The 23,915-nt window shown below is 37.4% G+C and overlaps 1 protein-coding gene across 2 annotated transcripts in view; it reads left to right on the plus strand.

The window, feature by feature from the left end:
* Positions 1 to 869: 869 nt before the first annotated feature.
* fez1 (fasciculation and elongation protein zeta 1) overlaps positions 870 to 23,915 on the plus strand; it is a 44,137-nt gene continuing 21,091 nt past the window's right edge. The window contains exons 1-3 of one of the 2 annotated variants that reach the window (XM_018095444.2): positions 870 to 1,276; positions 8,887 to 9,221; positions 13,322 to 13,421. In XM_018095444.2, the coding sequence (XP_017950933.1) occupies positions 8,914 to 9,221; positions 13,322 to 13,421 (408 nt within the window). In that variant the 5' untranslated portion in view covers positions 870 to 1,276; positions 8,887 to 8,913. 2 annotated transcript variants of the gene reach the window in all.

The raw sequence follows: 23,915 nt of genomic DNA on the forward strand, positions 1-23,915 counted from the left end.
AGTAGCTGCTACTAGTAGCTCAGTGTGTCTTCACCCTAAGGGCAGTGACAGACGGGGAGATTAGTCGCCTCGCGACAAATCTTTGTTGTTGCGGGCGACTAATCCCCCGCAATGACATCCCACCAGCTAGAATCTAAATCGCCGGTGGAATGGCATACACGTCGTTGCGATGTCCCGAAGTCGCCAGAAGTTTTCTTGAGAGGAAACTTCGGGGCATCGCAGTGATGCGTATGCCATCCCACCGGCGATAATAGCAAAATTGTCAGGATCTTATCTGGCAGTGGTAAACAAAGGCAATTTCACATGCATCATTTCAAAAGCATTCATTCTAAGTACTATCCTACCAAGCTGTTGGCAACATTTTAATATTTTATGTTCTGCAGAACTGCTTATGTCGTACCATATGTTTATGGCAGGCAGCAGGAAGTTAAAGTGCAAATAAGGACACATGAGATGAGATTTAATCCTATGTTTGAGATATATATATATATATTTGTATATCTATTGACATAAATATCTATAGATATTTATGTAAATAAATAGATATACATAAATATCTATTTATATAAATACATTTATATAATTTATATTTATAAATAGATATACATAAATATCTATTTATACATATGCCATAAAAATCTTTGTTTTGTAATAAAAGTGTGGTATTAACTCTTTGCAACAAAACATCACAGAAACATTTTTAATGACAAATATATATGAAAGGCATAAATGATACATGCATTATTAATAGTGGTGTTTTGTGGGAGGAGGGGGATAAACCATCACCTGTGTGTCACAATAATACTGAGCTCCAGAGCAGCCTTTCCACCCCATTTTCTCATCTCTGAGCATTCAGGACAATTGCAGTTCTGATGCCAATGAATGCATTAAACACGTTTCACTGATTCTGTCTTCTGCTATTCATGCTGATTAGATGTGGAGCCTGCGTATCTCAGGAGAGAGGCTTTTGCGTACTGTGGGAGTGACTATAGTGTTGTCAACAGTATTCCAGAGATTATGAATATTCATGAACAGCTGAGGCAGGGCTGTGCCTCTGGATTTCTACACTCCTCTCTCACAGACACAGGCTCAGATCAGCCATTATCACCATTGTATGCTTTCAGCAGCTATTAGTGGGAATGCAGTAGCTACCCCCAACATCGCTTTCTTGCTGGATACTGTCCATGGAATAGGATGCTCGGCTAGGAAGAGCATTGCATCACTGCATTCCATCTCCTTCCGGGAGTCCACTGGCATCAGACTCACAGCTTTGCAGGTACAGATTTTTTTTATCTCCTTTGTAGTAACTGTTACCTTGATTGTCAGTGTGGATTTTAGCTGGGGGGTGGTTATGCACACTAATTAATTCCTGATACTTGATAAGGAGAATTCCATTTCATTGTTAAACCTAGAGCTGATATTATATTTGTATATACAAAAATTAGAATTTCCTGCAATTAGTGTGTTTAGATAGCTTTATCATTCATGACCTAATTAAATCAGGAATAGTAATTGCCAAGCAAGGCTAGGAAAGGCTTTGCGTACACACTGCAGTAGCACAGGTCAGCACTTCCCCAGAGAGGACAGGATATTCACCAGCTCCTGCAGATCTTTGCCTTACAAATCTGCTAAAAAAATGAAATGAATATGGTGCAGTGTGCAGCTATTTACCACTGTTGTAATGACTGGTCTAGGTATATAGCCCATAACCACATCCAAAGGATATGGTACTATGCATTGTGGTATTTTTTATTCTATGCATAGTAATCACTAGCCGTTTGATCATTTTGTATTACTACTGGTGCCAATCCACAGTGGTTTTTCAATAGATCAGAACAAAGCAAATGATGAGCTGGCCTATTACTGCTGATGTAATAAAATCTAGCTGCTATAGAATAGGGGAGAGTTACCTTCATGCTTGGGGTGATCAGTACTCTGTAGCTGAGATGTACTTGGACAGGACCAGGCTGGTTTACACAAGAGATGAAAGAACACAACTTGCAAACCTAGCTTGTCATCTTAAAAGATTCCTTCAGTGAGACAAATTTACTGATTGTTATTGATTCTTTATTTAAGAAAGCATTACTTTTTGAATGCTTGGTGAAGTGGTAAAATATTTGCAAATCATAGCACAAAAGGAATACTATGAAACTCACAAAAAGTGGTGTTTAGGCTCAATAGATATCCCACAATATATATATTTCTAGTAGCCCCCGAGAAACTTGTATTACATACACATACATAAAATATATAAATATTAGAAGCCTTGGAATCTCCAAGTTACTTATACAGTATTTTGGAGTCAGGCGTACAAGTTTTACAAAGTACAAGAATGTCAGGTCTTGGTATATATGTTAAGATATGTGATGGGAGAGGGGAGATCTAGAAGTTTAGAAGGCTGGTGGGTTGCACACACAATGTGGGGCAAGTGTTGCGGACGGCATTAGTAGTGCACATGCCATACAGTCATTAACTGGACAGTGTAAAGTGGATACAGTGTTGTCCACCAAGCATAGGTCTGAACTGCAGGCTTTTACCTATAAACAGAAAATGTTTGTGAGTGTCACCTGGTTACATTCAGCGGGTTTGTTCATTATGAGGAAAACTGTCCTATCAGTAAAATATATTTTTACATTTGTCACTTTCTGATAAGGAAGAATGATAAATATCTGGTTAAATTTGTATGTGCTATTCAATATATGCAGTAACCTAAATTGTAAGAGGCCTAAATTATCAATTAAACATTATTCTTTTATCCAGCCTGTAGGGTGCATACATCTGGAGGGTGAGTGTTCTACCTAGCATGCCTCCCTGCCCCTGCCCACAGACAACATTTTTGGTATTCTTGTTTATGGAACACTGTGGTGTAGCAGAGCCATTTCATGGACTGGGCACCTGACCTCTGGCCTTTTGCTTTATTATTAAAGTACAGTAGTTGTGCAGTTACCAGTTACTTGGAGCTGATAGTTTAGTATGCTTGGCTGTTATGAAACTGTGCTTAGCAGAGCACAGATTTTTGTAACACACTCAAAATCACCTGAGATGCAGTTTATTGTAAGGCTCGCATACCGATCCTCGAAAAAGCCATATCATGTGTTATTCGGCAAAGCACATTTTTAGGTCTTTTAGTAGGAAAGGGACAACAGTATATAAAAAGACCGGTAATGCATGTCATATGGAAGCAGGACAGAAACATTTTCCTTTGTAACCAATTATAAATATATTGCTGCATGCAAAGACTAGCTCTACATCTCTTGTTACTGATGCACACCAGATATCATTATCTAACTACATGTAAGTGATTTGTTAATAGAGCATCCTGCAAAATAGGAAAGAGAAATGCTGGGATGGTTTGATTGCAACTGTCCTTATGCATCCCCCTCATGCTAGAAAATAATGGAATGTTCTTTTCTTTGGATCTTTTAGGGAGACATTGTACATACAGAGGAGCATTGATACTCTAACAATAAGCATCATGGTTTGGTAATAGCCCATGCCTAGCCAATTATAAACAAGATAAAGGGGAAGGAGGGGTTCAAGTCTTGTAACAAGTTCTGCCTGAGAGAGGGTAAGGGGAAGGTTAAAGCTAAGAACAAACAAAGGGAGAAAGAACCTGAATCTGTTGATTTTCAAGTCCCATCATTGTACCAGCTCAGGTTCAACAGCCCTATAATATGATATGATCAATGCTTTTGTGCACAGCAGCTTCCCATATTGGATTATGTTAGGCCATATTTTTTTTTTTTTTTTAATTCAGGCAAGTTTATTGAGAAGATTTTACATCAGTTTCAGCATATATAATACATCACATTTATGAGGCAGAGTTACACAATGTAGTAAGGTTTTAGTATATGACATGTTTTGCAGTAACAAAAGTTGCAACAGCATTTTAAAATACATTGTAACCTTTTCTTTTGTATGCATTTTCCTTTCCCTTGTCATTGCTAACTGTTTCCCTCAGATGTTGGCACATATTGCAGTTACAAACATATTATCATAAAATGCTTTAAGAAAATACCGCCATAGCTCACTTAAGTGGATTTTTCTAGCCATTTTCCCCATATTTTTTTGTGTTTTTTGGGGGCTCCTCTAGTTTTATATATTAGACTTTCCATTGTACATAGGTGTTTGACTTCAGAGAGCCAATGTGAATATTTGGGGGGTGTTGAGTCTTTCCATTTCCTTGTTATTGCTTTTTTTTGCTAAAAAGTAAACATTCTCTGGTGAATACACTAAGATGTTGTGTGAGTAGTTCTTTGAGCCCTATGCCTAGCAGGCACACCTGGGGGGTTCTTGGGAGTTTCACCTCTATGGTCAGGTCCAGCTTGTTCAAAACCTTGGTCCAATATTTACCCAGGACCGAACATTCCCACACCATATGCATTAGTGTTGCGTTTTCTACATGACATCTAGAGCATTCTGAAAATTTCATGCAGCTTAGCTGGAGTGTAATATTCTCTATGTACAAAATATAGTTGTATCATTCTATCTCTATAGTTAAGTGATGCTGTGAGGGGAGATTCCAGCACTTCATCCCAACCATCATCATCTAGCGTGCCCAGGTCTGTTTACCATTTTCCCCTTAGTTTCTCTAGGGGTTTGTTAAACATTTTGCTATGCAGATTATCGTACAGTGAAGAGATTAGCCCTTTTGTGGAGCCTCGCATGATTAGGTCTACTGTTGAGTTTTGTGATATTTGGATAATTGCTTTATTGTTTTGTAGTAATATCTTTTTTTGTATTTGCATGAATTGCAACCACTGATTGGAGGGGAGCTGAAAGGTTTCTTTAAGATGATTAAAAGTAACCATTGTCCCATTTTGCCATATGTCCCCTATCCTGAGGATTCCACAATTCATCCATATTGGCATTTCGCCTAGTTTAGCTACATGCGGAAACCAGTAGTTACACCATAGGGGGGTTTGCGGAAGGAAGCCTTTGAATTTAAGAATTTGAGTCACCTTAGCCCAAATTAACCGAGCGTGTTACATTACTACATTCTGGTATACTGTGTTGGAGGGTTTTTTAATAGACAACCATTGGAAGGGTGTGCATTTATTCCCCACCAGCAAAGCTTGCATGTGGAAAAGAGTCTGATGATGCGCCTCTTCCACCCAAGTAGCAAAGTGACTCATTTGAGCGGCTAAGTAGTATAAGTAAATATTGGGGAGCGCTACACCTCCATGTTAGGCCATATTTTACCTGGTAGTGGCACAGAACATGGTCAGAGTGCTCTTGTCAAAACATTTAGAGAAAGTGAGCTTACGTTTGTCTTATTAGCTGATGCTGAAGGACTTATCATTAATTAATTCTGAAAAAGAATACACTGGTATTCTGTAAGTTGTTTTTCCCTAAACTCAGAAAACTGAAAGTGGCCCAAAGCATGTCCTATAAATCAGCAGATAAAAAGATGGGAAGCTAATGGAGCTATCGACAATGCTAAAGGGCCGTGTTAGCCTTGGGCCTGTTACTATGAAGTGACAGCCCCATATTCTATGGGCTCCATTTGGACTTCTGTACTAGCGCAAGGCCAGCACAACCCTAAAACTGTAAAGATCTAGACAAATCCCTTTGTTAGGATTAGGCCCTAGTGTTAGTCTTTAAATAAACAAGGGGAGTGTAAACCCCCAAATAAATTGGTGCCTTATTATAATTCTGTAATTACAAATTTTCATTGATTTTGTTTGCAACTATAACTACTGTTATTTTGTGTCCTGGTGGTTCTGACTTGTAAAATCGTGTAGCAGAAGCCATCTGGTTAAAAGGGAGGCAACATGCAAAAATGGACAAAATAAAACATTTGCTAATAATTTTAAAACCATAAATTGAAGTGTTGCGTAAAATGATCTTTTCATTTGCCAAAACTAATATTTGGGTTTATATCCCCTATAAACATATTGGAAATGATTTGTTTAAAGGCAAAGGTCTTATCTTTTTTCTTAAACCTTTACTCCTGTTTTAATATAGGGCATGGCTTTGTGTAACCAAACCTAACCAAAATGCCAAAAATGCCATGTACTGAATAGAAGCAAACTTAGCTTAGGGCAATGACACATGAGGGTAAGACCCATTGTTAACATGAAACTCCCATATTTCCTCACGCAGCCTTCCCATTGTAAAAAATTAATCCATCACTGTGTTGGCACATGGAAATCATTCTGAATTCTAAAGGCAATGGCACATGAGGAGATTAGTCACCCGATGATTAATCTCTAGCAGTGGTGACAGATCTCCATGGAATGCTTTCCCACTGAAGATAATGTAAATTGCTGCTGGGAAAAAATATGCGTTGATTCGGCTTTCCCATGTTACCTCAAGTTGCCTCGCGAGGAAACTTAGGGTGAATTCATGTTTTTCCACTGGTGATTTACACAATCGCCATTGGGAAAGCATTCAGACAAGATTAGTCGCAAGAGGAGATTAATCTCAGGTTGACTAATCTCCTCATGTGTCATTGCCTATAGAAATGCCCAGAATGGTTTCCATGTGCCTAAACAGTGATGGATTATATTTTGCAATGGGAAAGCTGTGTGAGATAATTTAGGAGTTAACAATGGGATTCAACCCAAGGGGGAGAGCATTAGCAGAAACACCTTGAGAAGCTCAACTGAAAAGCAAAGCAAGAACAAAATAAATATATATTAATGTTGCAATATTTTCCATCATATAATGAGAAAATAAAAAAATGATGACCATTTTACACTTTGTACACATACCATCCTTGTGTAAATAATTTACCCTTCTGCTGTCCTTGAGAAATGCTTTAACCCTTGCAACTTTGTTGTCCTCTTTTGCCAACTGCTTCCTGCAGGTATTTGGTAGTTTTCTTCTGTTGATAGTACTAACTATCTGAAATTATTAAGATTTGCTTTGCAGATCTAATGTGCTTTGTATATTGGTTTTGTCTTGTTCCTTGTACGGGCTTTAACACATGGCAAAAATTAGCTGCTGCAAAATCTCCCCAAAAATGCTTTGCCCTTTGCTAACAACGTAATAGCCTTAATATAAGTTACATTGCTCATGGTGATTTGGCAACATTGACTAAATACAGATTTTTATATTCAAAATGGAGCAAAATCAATAAACTTCAGCATTTTGAATAAAAATGGAACGCGTTAAGTGGCTTGTTATAAACACACAACAGCTCCCATTTGGATTTAGTCAGGCTGAATATGGTAAAAATTGTGCTATTATGCTACATTCTGAACTGACTTTTGGATACCTAGTTGGCATACAGGGAAACAGTAATGGAAAGGCAAAACAAGAAGCAAGGTCACAGCATCTGTTACTCATAAGACAACTCTCTGTGTGTAAAAGAACTGCACACACTTTGGAGCTATAATAACAAATGTAATTATACCATTACTGGAATCATTTAATGAAAAAGCCAAGCATAATTATAAATACAATTTGGGATCTAGATATCACCATATACTCATAAATTACTCTGAAGTGAAAATTCTACTGGATTACTAAGAATATTTATGCACTGCAAATACTGCTAATGCAAAATATTGATTACATCCTTTCCCTTAGAATCATATACGGTAAATACTTACCTTATATTCTGTCCATGTATTTTATGTCAAACCGTTACATGAAGAGCAATATCCTAGAAGGCTTTAGGAAGACTTTTAAATTGTAAACTCATTTGCCTCCAAATTCAAGACCCAATTGACAGATGTTTGGTTTGACAGAAATGACTACACCAGACATAAACACGTATACGAACAATACATATACTGACAATGTTTTTTGTCAGTAATCTTTATAGCCCTAGCTTGGGCTGATTTTTCACAGACATGATATCCCAATTATTATTTATGATGCTTTAAAATTTGTTACACTGCTATCAGACATTCCATGTGATGTGAGACATCTTAGTATCAAATATTATTAATCAAAAAGTAAAATTTGCTTGCCTTTCCCAAACAGAAATGATCAAGTCGTGTTTGTACAAAATACAATTCATATGACACTTGTCAATTTAGGCTCAGCGAATAGCTGTAAAATAGTTTTTTTGCAATTTTACACAACTTGTATAAATAATGTGTTCAATACTGTCTACAAATCCATCTGGTGAGTCTACAGTTGGACTGCCCTAGTTTAGATGCTTAACTATGAAACCAGCATTGCAGTTATATATGTAATTTGTACTTTTATCAATGAGATTGTTTCCAAGGAGCCCTTTTGGTTTTATGGGACTTATGGGAAAGATCATCTAACCCCAGCCCTTTATATATCCTTGGAAAAACCCACATAAAATACCTTCCAAAACTAAATGTGATGGCTTGACTTGATCTTTGTCCTTTATCTAATCTGTCTAATTTGTCATAAATGCAAAAGTGCAAGTTATTTACAATTTCATTGAACTAGTTTCACAGCATAGGTCAGCTACTCAAGCCAATTTTTCTTTAGATATTTAATTAGAATAAAAGATTATTGAATCTGCTGAACATAAATAAAGCACAGGGCCAGTGGATGTCACATCGGCCAATGAAAGCAGATTCATTTCTTCCTGAATTACCTATAACACACATATTTAGTGGGTTATAACTAAATTATTGTTTATTAATCTGTGCCTTGACAAAGTTGCTGTAGTTTAATAATTTGGTTACTAGGCCATAAAATTGCTGATGTCTCCTCACTAACACAATGCAGGGTAGACAAGTTTCATTTACATTGCTTTCACAATATTTTTTCTAATTATTTAGATATTTTAAATATGTTTACTTTCTTTAATCTGCTCAGTTGTTTTATGACCTTTACACTCCTGCACTATTTAATTACATGTTAACTGTACCCATTTTGGATAAATATGTGCTAACAGCTGGATTGGATATAGTTTTGCAACTCTTCATCTACTGATCTTTTTTGTTTGTACAGGTTACCTGAAAGGGAGAGTGCTTTAAAATGGAGGCCCCTCTGGTGTGCCTAGATGAGGAGTTTGAGGACATCCGGTCTTATTCTGAAGACCGGCAAGAAAAATCTAGGGGAATGTACATGACATCTTCAAAACACATTGAGGATGCCTCACTCTCAGAGCTGGAAAACTTCAGTTCTGAAATAATCAGCTTCAAATCAATGGAAGATCTTGTGAATGAGTTTGATGAAAAGCTTAATGTTTGCTTTCGGAATTATAATGCCAAAACTGAGAACTTGGCACCTGTAAAGAATCAATTACAGATTCAAGAGGAAGAGGAGCGCCTAAGGGATGAAGAGTAAGTGGGGCATGTATAAAAATTAAAAAAAACATAAAATTGTGAAATTAATGACCACATTTGCCTTCAATTTTCTTTGTCTAGCAGATTTTGCACAAGAAAATTATGCCTTAAAATGCTGACGTTTTCCATTGTTTTTGTATCTTTTTACCATCAAATTTTATAAGGGCAATGGGCCCTAGTATTTTATAATCTGAAGGAACTGGCTCTGCATCGCAAGCCTATGTCCAGTAAAAGCTAACAAATAATGCCAGACACATTTGACTGCTTGGCACATAGCTAGATATTGCAAATTGAAGTCCTTGATAAGGCTATCTCACAGAGGTCGTCCATCCATGTGCATACACAGAACTGCACAAAACACCTCCTCTGACTCCAAAAATCACTACCGTGGCCTTACTGGAAAATCAATGCACTAACCATATTTACCCTAAACAAGGTTGCATATCTATTACCCAAGGTATGCCACTAAGAGGTTGCTTGAGAGTATTAAATCTAAGGTCACCATTCCAAAATGTTATTTGTATGACTCAAAAGAATTTATTTTGTCATGGTAACTGGATGCTTGCCAATTCTTATATAACTGTTTAACGTGAAACCAGATAATGATGAAACAGCGTAAAGTGGTAAAAATAGCAAGCCTTGACCTAGCCAGCAAGTAAAAATTTGGGCTAAACAGTTTTTGCAGAAGTTAAATTGTGTATGTTTTGGTACAACGTTATACATAACTTCCACAATTTGCTTAACTTCGGAATGCGACTGGGATCCCTTGCAGAACTAGATTTCATAGGGCCCGGCACAATTGTGCCCCCTTTCCTTCCCTGATGGTGGCCCATATTGTTGGAGTGCAAACTTCGTTGGACTGGCCTACCATATCCTAGTATGGCCCAATCCATCCTTACCTTTACCAATACCATTTGACATTATCTATAGCTAAGAGAGTTGGCAAAAGTGAATCCTAAAGCATTAAAGAGAAATAATGGAACATGAAAATACTACCAAAGCAAAATATCCGGAAACCCGTTATCCAGAAAGCTCTGAATTACGGAAAGCCTGTATCCCATAGACTCCATTTTAATCAAATAATTCAGAATTTTAAACACGATTTCCTTTTTCTCTGTAGTAATAAAACAGTACCTTGTAATTGATCCCAACTAAGATATAAATAATCCTTATTGGATGCAAAACAATCCTATTGGGTTTAATTAATGTTTTATTGATTTTTTAGTATGGAGATCCAAGTTACGGAAAAAAACCATTATCTGGAATACCCTTGTTCCCAAGCATTCTGGATAATGGGTCCAATACCTGTACAGTAATTATGTATATTAGAGAAGTACTTTGCTATATTTTATAAATAATGTTTGTAACATATGTAAAAGTTGGTACAAATTACATTTCTAAAATATCCTACAGAAAATGTATGTCATTCGGGTCAGTTTATTTACTAAAGATAACTATGAAAACATGAAAATTCTGTTCTATCTAGGCTAAATAACTTTGACAATAAGCCCCATTAAAGGAAGAGCACAATTACATTGGAATTATAACCATTGCTTTCCACAGGTTGGCTATGGGTCTCTCAGCAGCTATCTGTGGTCTATAGTGATGCGCTGGCTAAACACCCCATAGCAGTGATAGCTGACAGTGCCTTAATGCAATTAAGTTAAAGGGGAACATCCTCCCTAAAAAACTGTTTTTTGTATAATGAAAGCAATTTAGCAATATACAATAATTAAAAAAAATGAAAATGTAATTGTCATTGAAATGAGGTCTGTTTTCCTCTTGATCTGTTAATCAGCTAGCTTGTGCTCCATTGTTTCTGGAATCAGGGCCACCAGTAAAGAAAGTATAATTATGTAAAGTTTCTTAGAATTAAAATTTTCTTTTTTCATGCAAAAACAGTTAAATGGAAAAATTTCCTGCATTTTTCCTGCATTTGATTTTTTATAAATGTTTACTAAATTCTATGTTTTCTTGGCCATGGAGACATAACTGTATTTTAAAAATACATGGATATACTGCTGTGCTGGTGGCTTTGACAAGTATGTCTATAAAATAAATCTCATCCATCAACTTTAATGAAACAGTGCCTCTCCTCAAAATAGTAGAATACTTGCTTGCCTTTGCAGGGCAATAAAATATTAATTAAGCATCATTCAGCCATACAAAATATTTTGTATTTTTGCAGTCCATTCTTGGTATAGTGCAGACAAAGGATGCATGCATGGTCCAGCACAAGAAAATTGCATTATGCTTACTTGTAAATAATTCACATAGAGATGTAGTCATTACTAATGATGTGTCTAAAATAAAATGAGTATATGCTCTACAATATATATATACTGTATATATATATTTTTATAAATATAGTTATAAATATAGTTATAATGTGCTTCATGTAGTTTGTGAATTACTATTCTATTTACGATAGAACATTTAAACACATGCAGATGAGCACATATATCCTTTTTACTACCACTGATCATTTAAAAAACATTACCACCAATTAAGTCTTTTCAGTTACCCTCCTTGAGTTTGCCTTGTGAATTTTCCAGCCCCCTGTCTCTGCTTGTAGGATCAGAAGCAGCTCTCTGCTCTTGTTATATAGACAAGATCCACCAAATAAGGATGCCAACTGCATTTTCATGAAATATCTGGAGCTCCTCTGACAATCATTTGCTTTTGACTTTGGGCGATCAGTTCCTAGTTACAAAGGCAAAACTAACTAGTAACCTATAATGCATAAAGAAAAAATCGGTTGTGCTATCCAAAATAGAATCTATAATAAAGTGAACTTGGAGTGTGTATTCCTAAAAGCCGTGGCTTCTGGCTATAAACATATTAAATGCAAAATACAAAAAAGGAAGTCACTCACAATTCAGTAGGTGCAAAAAAACTGCCTCCATGCCGGTGTATTGGAGCAATCAGTGAGAAGGATACAGACGTTTCGGGAACCTCTTGTTCCCTTTTTCAAGGGAATGCTACATTGAAAAAGGGAACGAGAGGTTCCAGAAACGTCTGTATCCTTCTCACTGATTGCTCCAATAAACTGGCATGGAGGCAGTTTTTTTGCACCTACTGAATCGTGAGTGACTTCCTTTTTTGTATTTTGCACTTAACTAGTAACCTAATTCAGTTAATGTATGGGGGTCATCAGCCAGTCTGTAACTGTAAAAACACTCTTTTGCTGATTAATCACAATGATTAAAATGTGTTAGCAAAATGGGAATATCAATATGTGTGACCTATACTGCAAAATGTGCAGGATGACTAGGAGGTATCTTACACTGCCATCCACAAACGCCACCTGCCAAACGCAATAAATGTAATGCAAGGTAAAAATAAAACTTCTTACCACATATGAAAAGAATGGCATCACACAGTTTCTGGAAGATAAGAATAAGGTCTTTTAAAAATCAAATTAGCAATAAAAATAGTGATGGCCTAAAATTTATACATGGGTGCCCTTCTGTTTTCAGAAACAGAAGACTGAATTGATGCATCTGGTGCATATAGTGCAATATACACTTGAAAGAGAAACTGGGTTTGTCTGTGTGTGTAATGTGTCAGACCTATTGTGCATGGAACTATAAAATGTGGCTGAAATGTTATTGCAGTTTGGGATGTCTATTGCCACTGGTTATAGAGTAGGGTAGTGAAAACATTTGCCCTGTGATCTAATTTAAGTGTTTTTTTTTTTACTTATATGGGGCATTGTAATGGGCACATTATTCTCAATCTCTATCCATGGGTGTGTATTACGTTTGGAAGGACTGAATTCTCTTTGACATTGGATCCAGCATTTATATATACCAATCTTCTAACAGTTAATAATAAAGTAGTAAAGGGACAAAAATGGTCACATAAATATATATCTGGCCTCTTTCCCTGTAAAGTAGTCATTATTTATGAAAATTATTTTTTGCTGGTGGAAAGGAACCTTATGAAATCCAAATGGTCAGCAACCATTGTATAAAAAGCTGTACTGTCACAAAAGGTGGTGACCTCATCTTTGGACACATAGATGGCTATTTTATACTTGGGACAAGGCTGGTCCCAGCTGGCATCAACTAACAAAAGGATCTTTTATTTTGCAGGGTCTGGGATGCTCTCACTGACAATTATATTCCACTAACGGGAGAGACGTGGAGAGACCAGAGCCTTGAATCACTGAATGGAAACATGTCAGACTCTGAGGTATTTTCAGCATTTTAGAATTGAGTGTCTTTGAACTGTGTGCCATGCCAGTAATCAATGGATAAAAGGGAAACCAGAACAATCTTGGACGGGTCTGTGAAGTTACAAAATGAGAAAGATATGACCACAGTGAAGTTTTCATTTGACATATTAACTTATCAATAAACCAGTAAAGATTCAAATAGAAATCCTAACCAATACCAATGATTTAGATGGGACACATTTAGTGCCATTATGTTGAATAATCTGCAATTCAATATAAATGTGTTAACAGGTTTTACTAATCATAGTAAGTCAAGCTATTAGGAAGGTATTGATTTGAGATACCTTTTTTTTGTTAAATAGTCTTTCACAAGTCCAGTGTTTTCCAGCTTAGTGTATTAATACCTGTTTTACTGCCATTAATTTACTGAGGCTGCATTTAATGACATTGTTTTATTAACAATATCATTCACCAGGTGGTGAGTCAGAGTTCCATACCCATTTCATTATAAGTCATAATACAGGTCAGGCTGTGGTTTTAAACAATGAATATTATAAATGGATATATGGATATCATATAAAGACTACCATAACCATTTGTGTATAATTGCTATAAATGCGACTACTTTATTAATAACGAAAATTGTATTAATCTATATATGTAGAAACAAACCAATAAAGGGATAGTTACACTTCTCAGGTCTTACTAGAATTGTATTGTTCGTGAAAATATGCCTGCATGTCCTTTAAACCATTTTCCTCAATTTTACTATTTCTATGTAAATTGGACTTAGGTTGCTCCTGTGCCAGACTCCAACACGCTCTTATGGTCCCTTGGGGCTTGTCAATCAGAACTTAAATGCTTGACTGACAGTAAGAATCTGGCAGCACAGTTAAATGGTGTTGTTAGCTTATACCATGGTGAATACACAGAGGCCACAGCTTTCTTATCACAGTGCTGCCACTTTCTTTCAGGTGACTATACAATAACAATCTGAACCATGCTACAAAACACATCTTTTTTTTATGGTTCTTTTAACAAGATTATTTATGTGTGGCCCTTGGCTGCCTGCCTACCTGCCTTTGGCAATTAATCTCCCTGGAATACTTTGCCACCTGCAATAATGTAAATCGAAGGTGGGAAAACATACGCAGCGCTTCATTTTTTCAAGTTGCCTCGTGAAATATCCCAGTCTTGCAAAAATGTCCCAAGTAGTCCTAGCTATGTTACATTGGTGCAGAAAGGGGCACTGGCACACTGGGAGATTAGTTGGGCAATTAAACCCTCCATGTACAGTACCCTTTCCTGCACCAACATAACGATCAGTGATAGGACTGCTTGGTAGATTAACCTTTCAGCCCCCTGTGCAGGAAAGGCAAGCTGGGAGGCATAAAACAACATGTAAGATGGAATGAGTTATAAGCAAGAAAAAAGGTCAGCAAGAATAAAACATTTGTATTCCACATATAAGAAAGTGGAGTGCTTTTTTTACAGCAATATATTTTACTGATTTGGTCAATTTTTGCACCACTCATAAAGGCCTCACTCTTAGGGGCACATTTACTAACCCACGAACGGGCCGAATGCGTCCGATTGCGCTTTTTTCGTAATGATCAGTAATTTTGCGATTTTTTCGGCGTCTTTACGATTTTTGCGTAAAAACGCGTTTTTTTCGGCGTCTTTACGATTTTTGCGTAAAAACGCGAGTTTTTCGGTGTCATTACGAAAGTCGCGATTTTTTCGTAGTGTTAAAACTTGCGCGAAACGTCGCGCCTTTTAAGTTTTAACACTACGAAAAAGGCGCGACTTTGCGCGCAAGTGTTAACGCTATGAAAAAATCGCGACTTTGCACAACTTTCGTAAAGAAGCCGAAAAACTCGCGTTTTTATGCAAAAATCGTAAAGACGCCGAAAAAATCGCAAAAAATATGAAAAAGTCGCAAAATGTTCGTTTCCAATCGGAATTTTTCCAATTCGGATTCGAAATCGTGTCTTAGTAAATCAGCCCCTTAGATTGTATGTCAAGGGGAAAAAAAACATTTTTAGGATGGAACAATGGTGAATTAGGACACAGGCTAAGGTAAACATTTTAAATGAGCAGCAGCCAAAACATATTTTAATTTGACTTTCGTGATTATTGGTGTTTGTGCATCGTGTATGTACACTATATACTATTTTTTTTAATATATCATAACACTTTTTAATTTTGCCATAAAACTATTTCCCTGATTTTCTTTGTAGATTAGCGTGTGTAGCTAATTCAAGTGCCAGAACACCAAGCCCCATTTTTTATTTTACATCAACATTTCCCATGTATTTTACCATGCATTTTTTTTTATTGTTTATTGATTCTTCAACTTACATTATCCATCCAACATAGCATTGCATTGGTAACAAATGATTTAGAGCAGTGGTGGCCAAGACTTCGATTGCGGTCCACCAGTCGATCCCCCGTGGATTTCTGGTGAACCGCGATCAAGCCAGGGATGCGGAAGTGCTTTGTGAATGCGTACGTACGCAACGCCGCACTTCCGCATGCCCAGTCATCGGTCGACCACCGATGAAAAAAGTCTGCCCACCGCAGATATACAGTAGAGTATCACATGTTTCATTTCACAATGAAAACATGGAACATTTGGTCCTCTGCAGTATGTTTAAATATACAACCTGAGCGTCCTCTCTTCCTCGGCAATCCGCTGTGTAGGTTGACATTCCCTACACAGGGAATATCGCTCCCAGGTCTATCCTGTCTTTGGGAGAGATCCATACTACCAGGTTTAGAGAGAGAGGTGCTAACAATTTATTTTCAATTTCCAGCCACGGCATATATGGGGACCTGTGAGTAGCTATTTGATCCACCAGCCGTGCTGCTAAATAGTTTCTGAAGACATGTGGTACATGTTCATATATTTAAAGGCCAGTGGCACATGGAAAGATTTCAGGGCAATAAATCTCCGTTGTCACGGGTGACTAATCTCCACGTGGTGCCGCGATTTGCCAAAGTCGCTGAAGTTGCCTTGAGAGGAAACTTCGGCAAACCTCAACGACATGTATGCCATCCCATAGGCCAGGGGTCCCCAACCTTTTTGGCACCAAGTACCGGTTACTATCAGGAAAATGTTTCCACGGACCGGGGGAGGGGGGGCGGGGCCATATGCCAAGCGACATTCTAGTGAAAGCACAGTGAGATGATGGGAACATGAATGCACGGTCTTGCGTGTACAGCATCTTCAATTGCGCCTCTATGTGTGGCACATTCAGTTATGCCTTCAGTTGCGTGGTTCGATCATTCACGTCCTGAATTGGGCGGCGCTTGCCGCTCGTGGTAACGTCAGTGGCCCAGTCCCGGCGGTTGGGGACCCCTGCCATAGGCGATTTACATTCTTATCCGTTGAGATGGCATTGCGGGGAGATTAGTCGCCTGCGACAACAGATATTTGTCGTGGTTCAACTAATCTCCCCGTGTGTTATGGCCCTCAGACACACATTGTTTGCCAAGCACTTAAACTAGCTCTTTAGGTTAGGCTACTTAGATTGCAGCGGACCAAAACAGTTCAGTTAATCTGGACTATTAATGATTATTATAATTACTAATGCTGTGAAACTAATCTACATGTCCTGAGTATTATGCAACAATGTCTTAACCAAGGCTGAGGTTTGGGGGAGCTGGGGCAGTATGTATGAGCATTTAAATGAGCATTTTGCTAGTTCCTAATATCCCAGTTGTAATGAACACAACTAAAAGGACTAAAAACACAATAATGTAACAACAGACTAGACATGTTTAATTGCAAACCTCTCAGACATGCCATAACAGAGAATAAAAAAAAAGAAACACTTGCGTTTCATGCGATTAATGGAAATTTAAAGGGGTCTTTAATATGTTGGGTTGAAAAACCCAACATACTGTTCTTTGACTTAAGCTTATTCTTACACTTTTTCTTCTTCTTCTTCTTAGCGCCCCCCATTTTCTAAACGCTACTCCTCCTACAGTTTTAGGGGTACAACACCTAAACTCTCCACACTTCTTCGCCCCATAGCGGAGCAGGTTGCTTGTGCTTTTCTAAGCGATCTTGCCCCCCATCTTTTTGTGGCGCCACTCCGAACACCCCTATTTTCCCTTTGACAGGGAAGATTTTCAAACTGCTGCCGCACTTACAGCTTTGAAGCTACACCCCCTAAACTTGAATAATATAATAATGGGGTCACCCCGAATGAAACAGCGACATTTGTTGGATGACCCAAAATGGGAGGGGCCAACAACAGCCAATCAAATTTCACCCATTGACTTTAATGGGGAAATTGAAACTGCTGCCAATCTTACAGCTTTGAGGCTACACTCCCCAAAACTCATTGGGTCAGCCTGAATAAAAATATGATGATTGTTGGATGCCCAAAAGTGGGCATAGCTGTGAACAGCCAATCAGATTTTACCTATTGACTTGGCGGAAATTAACCTGCTGCCATTCTTACAGTAGTAACACCAGGGTCCCCAAACTTTGCAGAGTTAGGCACCAGGTAACTGTGGTTCAAGGTTAGAAAAAGTGGGCGAAGCCACCAACTACCAATCAGATGTCACTCATTGACTTTAAGTGGGGAAATTTAAATTGCTGCCATTCAGATACTATTAAAACCAGGTTCCCCAAACTTTACACAGTGGTTTTTTACTATATAACTGTGGTCCAAGGTTAGAAAAAGTGGGCGGAGCCAACAACAGATAAGATTTCATTCAGTGACTTCATGTTTTTCAAACCAACAAGAAGTTTGTTCTCAAGTTTTAAAAATGTTTTTGCATAATGAAAAAATATATAATTTTAAGACAATTTCCAATATACATTTATTATAGTGTTTCATTTATTTAGTTATACAGGTTTGGGACCTGTAATCCAGAATGCTCGGGTCCTAAGGCTTTCCGGATAAGGGATCTTTCTGCAATTTGGATCTCCATACCATAAGTCTACTAAATAATAATTTAAACATAATTTAAACCCAATAGGATTGTTTTGCCTTTAATAAGTATTTATTATATCTTAGTTGGGATCAAGTACAAGGTACTGTTTTATCATTACTGAGAAAAAGAAAATCTTTTAAAAATTAGAACTATTTTCTTATAATGGAGTCTATGGGAGATAGCCTTTCCGTAATTCGGAACTTTCTGGATAACGGGTTTCCGGATAACGAATTCCATACCTGTATATTTTTTTTGCGTCTTGGCCTACATACAACAATGTTAAAATAGTCAGTTCTCTCCTCCATGGTCATGAATGCTAACTCATTTTGATATGAAAATAGTAAAAGAAGGATGTACACATTTACATAATTACATAGTTAATTTGGGTTGAAAAGCTAATGCCCTTTTTATGCAAGACAGCACTTTATTTGCTTTAGTAGCCACTGCCTAGAGTTAAATATATACAAATATTTATTTATGTCGAAGTCATGTCAGAATATCTGTAGTGATTGCATTGTTATCATGGATACAGTATTGAGAGCCAATTTCCAACCAGGCAAGTGGAACAAAATTAGGCAAGTTCCACATGCATTTCTATGATGCACCAGTTTTAACATGCAGCTATCTTGAATTTATAGATGAAATTATGTTTTTTTTTCAAGATACTTTTCCTCGTGTCTCTGCTGACTAACAATAATGGTGGCCATACACAGGCAGTTCAAAGCTGCCCATGGCTACCATGGCAACGTATAGGTGACACCTATAGCGTGCAGGCCCTCAGATGGGCCTGCTCAACTGATATCTGGCCAAAAATCAGCCAGATGTTGATTGGGCACGTGTAGAAATCCTGTTGTGGTGAGAAGCACATTGGAACGTTGATGGGGTCCATGTCCCGATGGCCTGTACTTGTTAGAGTGATATGATCACTGATATGTCAGGGAAAGATCCACTCATTTAGCAACCTTTATGCTTTATGGCCAGCTTTACTCTATTTTAACTTGTATAATCAAAATTAATTGATTCATAATCAGTTGATATTGTATGATAGTCAATAGTATGCAAATGTTGATCTTCAAGGGGGCTTTGTAACTATATCTTTGATCTCTTGCGTATCAGCGCAGAATATTCTGGCAGTTTACTAATACTGAGTATAAGTTATGAAAAATATGGGGGATTCATTGGTGGATTAGCTGGAGATAAACGTGTTCCATAATACTTTTTTCACTCTTTCCTTCACAAGGCCTTTTGCTAATTCATTATTCAGTCATAACAGGAAACATTGATTGCCTTATGCAACTGCTCACCTCACTGATGGCTATATTCTGTATTTCTCTGAAATGCAATGCAGCCACCATCATACCAAATGGGTTGAATACTATGGCTTTTAGTGGGAGTGCTTTCCTTGCTTGTTCTAATGGGAATTTAGCAAATTGGACATAATTAGCAGCAAAGCTCCTGCCAAATCATGTTGATTATGAGCAGGATGTTTATTCCATTCATGCTGACCTTGCAGACAACCCCTTAAAGACAAACCATTTACTGGAAGGAAAGCCACTGAATCAGTTAAAATACATTACTACTAAACAATAAAAATGCAGTGATACTCTTCTGCACAGATTCTGATTATAATTTGCCACTTGACATGAGCAACGTTGGAACTTGACCCGCCCTTCTCCCAACCAACAACCCCCTTTTACCTCTTTACTTACCATCCCCAATAAAACACACAGACACCAATTCTTGGGATAAAAATGGCCGCAGAAAATTTATTAACAAGTGAAGTTTTAATTTAAAACATAACATAAATAACAAATGTGAAACAACATCTCAAACATAACACAAATGTTTGTATAACAAACAAATCAACTTTTAAATAGCCAAACACTGTAACAATCCAATAACTGCGCAGCACAACTGGCGCTGCCAGCTGCCCTTCTGGCCCGGAACCAACTACCCAATAAAACTCACCTCCTAATCCACTTTCTTACCCCTGAGGTTCCAAGCATGCCAGTCCCACTTAACTATAAAACTCCCCTCCTAACCCAACCATTGCTTTCCCCCAACTTAATCACCCCGCCAACGACACTCCGCTACCTCCACTTCTATAGGGAGGGAGGGTGGGCGTTTTACTATGCTGACTAAAATGGAGTGAGAAGCGGGAACAGTTACCAGCCTTTTATACCCCTTACAAACTAACCAATCACCTGCAACTGGGAGTGGCTAAGTCTGTCCAACGCGTCTGTCATGCCCCTGCTTCCCTACGTTTCACTACGGGTCATTGGGCTACTTTCTACTGTAATATATTTTTCCTAAAAACATGTTAGTTATCATTCTTCATTGTCACCTTACATATGTATTGCTAAACACTAATTTTAGGTGTCAGAAATAATCATTATTGTTATTGGTTTAGGGCATTTCCTATGGTTAGGATTTTTGTGATTTACACCCTAGATCAGTGATTATACATTATATCATTTAAAAATGCAAAATTGACTGCAAAGTCCAATTACTATGTAACTGTGTCATTCTGCCCTATAATGACTGTTATGCTCCCAAGTAAAACATAAAATGATTCTGTCATTATTTTACGGGGTACTTTTTATTTCTAAATTGCATTGTTTACATAGCAAATAACTCACTCTACCATTTAAAATTTTTTTATTGTAGTATTGGTGTGTAGGCGCCATCTCAGTGCATTTTGCCTGATCCTGAGCTTTCTGAAGGAGCCAGCGCTACACATTAGAACTGCTTTAAGACACGCTGTGTGTCCTACTCCATGTAACTGAAGGTTACTATTGAGTGCTATTCTGATATCTACCACTTTTAGTAATACAGGTAACATAGTAACATAGTAAGTTTGGTTGAAAAAAGACATACGTCCATCACGTTCAACCATAATGCCTATACTTCTAGTTGATCCAGAGGAAGGCAAAAAAAAACCATCTGAAGCCTCTCTAACTTGCTGCAGAGGGGAAATTATCACTTGCCCCAAACTAGCAGCCTTTTCTATTTGCGACAGGAGCTGAGCTTTTTCTCTTCGTTTACATTAGGGGGTCTATAGCATACTCCTACTGTTAATTTGGTGGACTCAACCCATAAGGCTTCAGTTCCTTCGTTTACCACTTCGTTTATCACTTCATCCTTAAAGGAACAGTAACACCAAAAAATTAAAGTGTATAAAAGTAATTACAATATAATGTACGGTTGCCCTGCATTGCTACAATTGGTGGGTTTGCCTCAGAAAGACTACTATAGTTTATATAAGTAAACTGCTGTGTAGCCATGGGGGCAGCCATTCTAAGGAGAAAAGGCACAGGTTACTTAGCAGATAACAGATAAACCCCCATTATATGGGGCTTATCTACTAGTTATCTGCTATGTAACCTGTGCCTTTTCTCCTTTTTTCCAGCTTGAATGGCTGCCCCCATGGCTACACAGCAGCTTATTTATATAGTAGCTTTTCTGTAGCAAAAACACAATTTTTTTGCAGAGCAACAGCACATTATATTTTAATTACTTTAAAACACTTTATTTGATGTTACTGTTCCTTTAATATTTGCTTTTAATTCCTGTTTAACAAACCCCTCCTCCTTTCCTATTGCCCCTGTCCCTCCAAAACAACGTATAGCTTCCAACATTAACTGCCCAGTCATGTGACTCATTGAACCACATTTTAGCAACGCCAATCACATCATATATCCTCTGCCAGCACCTCCAGCTCTCCCATTGTACCAGTCAGACTCCTTGCATTAGTATACATACACTTAAAGGAGAAGGAAAGGCTAATCACTGGGGGGTGCCTAACATTTTGGCATCCCCCTGTGAGTTAGCCTTTTCTTCTCCTTTAATACTGGTACCAGCGTGAGAATTTTGGTCTCCCTGCCATTATCAGCATCCCCAAGCTTGTCTCCTCCCCTGTTTTCCCTTGCTATGCCCACTACCTTATCTATCCTGTCTACCACAGAATTACTTCCTGCACCACCCCCCCACACATCTAGTTTAAAATCAGGTAGCTGCTATCTCGTTACTTTCCCATTGTTCTGCTAATCTGCTGCTCGGGGTGTGATATCTCTCCAACTTGCAGCCATAAAGATGGGCCAGCATTTTTGCCTGAATAATACAGACATGAAGTTCTAAGATCCTAAGTTACGTAAAAAAGACCTGACATCAGTCATAATTAATATTAATATTTTATTTGATTTATTAATAAATTGTTACAATGCTTCTAGTGAGTAGTAGCAATGAGCAAAATATCATCCTTTTTTCCTAGGATAAAAGAAAGGGGAAGCCCAAGTTTAAGAGTCCCTAAAGTGCTATTCTAACCAACTGCCCTATAAGCCATGATAAAACTATTGCTAACAGGGGACTTCTAAAATTCCCTCAGCATCCTGGTAGGAACAGAATTTGTTGATAAAGAAGACAATATATATATATATATATATATATATATATATATATATATATATATATATGTATACAAGTATAGGACCTGTCATCCAGAATGCTTGCTTCTGGATAAGGACTTATTTTGTAATTTGCATTTCCTTACTTTGTTTGCTAAAATCATTAAAACATTAAATAAACCCAATAGAATTGTTGTGCCTCCAGTAGGAATTCATTATATCTGAACTGGGATCAAGTACAAGGTATTATTTTATTATTACAGAGAAAAAGGAAATATGTTTTAAAAATGTGAATTAGTCATCCTATAATTCAGAGGCATAAGCCAAAGTCCGAGTGCAACAGTTATAACTAATGACATTGCTAAGCACATTATATTATACAGGTATGGGATCCCATAGGCTTTTCGTGCTGGGTGGTATGTACAGGTATTGGACCCCTTATACGGAAACCTGTTATCCAGAAAGTTCCGAATTACGGAAAGGCCATAGACTCCATTATAAGCAAAAAATTCTAATTTTTAAAAATGATTTTCTTTTCCTCTGTAATTATAAAACAGTAACTTGTACTTGATCCTAACTAGGATATAATTAATCCTTGTTAGAGCATAAAGACGTCTTTTTGGTTTATTTAATATTTAAATGATTTTTAGAAGATTTAAGTTATGGAGATACAAAATACAAAAAGATACCTTATCCGGAAAACCCCTGGTCTCGAGCATTCTGGATAACAGGTCCCATACCTGTATATGTTGTAAGGATATCATTTACTTGTGTATTTTATACCCAAAGTTTCAGTCACATTATATGGCATTCTTTAGGGACACAGGCAAACTAATATATGTTTCATATGCCTCTGTGTTTCTATATATCTACAGACTCTTAAAGTAAAAAAAAAATTCATAAACACCAAGGTGGTATTGCAATTAAGAATTTTTATCCAAGTTTATATAGCACACACATTACAGCATAGTTGCACGGTAACAATTTTCACTAAAAAAGCATATATTCGGCACTCAGAAAAAATTTGGCAAGAATTTGCTTGCAAAAAAGTTGTGAGAATATTTGCACACTTCTTGGAGTAAGTATGAAGAAGGAACAGGTACATATATGATGAGTGGGGTAATTCTCTTACCTGGAGTATTCACTTTCATATCCATA

This window comes from Xenopus tropicalis, chromosome 7 (assembly GCF_000004195.4).
Source record: "Xenopus tropicalis strain Nigerian chromosome 7, UCB_Xtro_10.0, whole genome shotgun sequence".
In the NCBI taxonomy this organism is placed as follows: Eukaryota; Metazoa; Chordata; class Amphibia; order Anura; family Pipidae; genus Xenopus; species Xenopus tropicalis.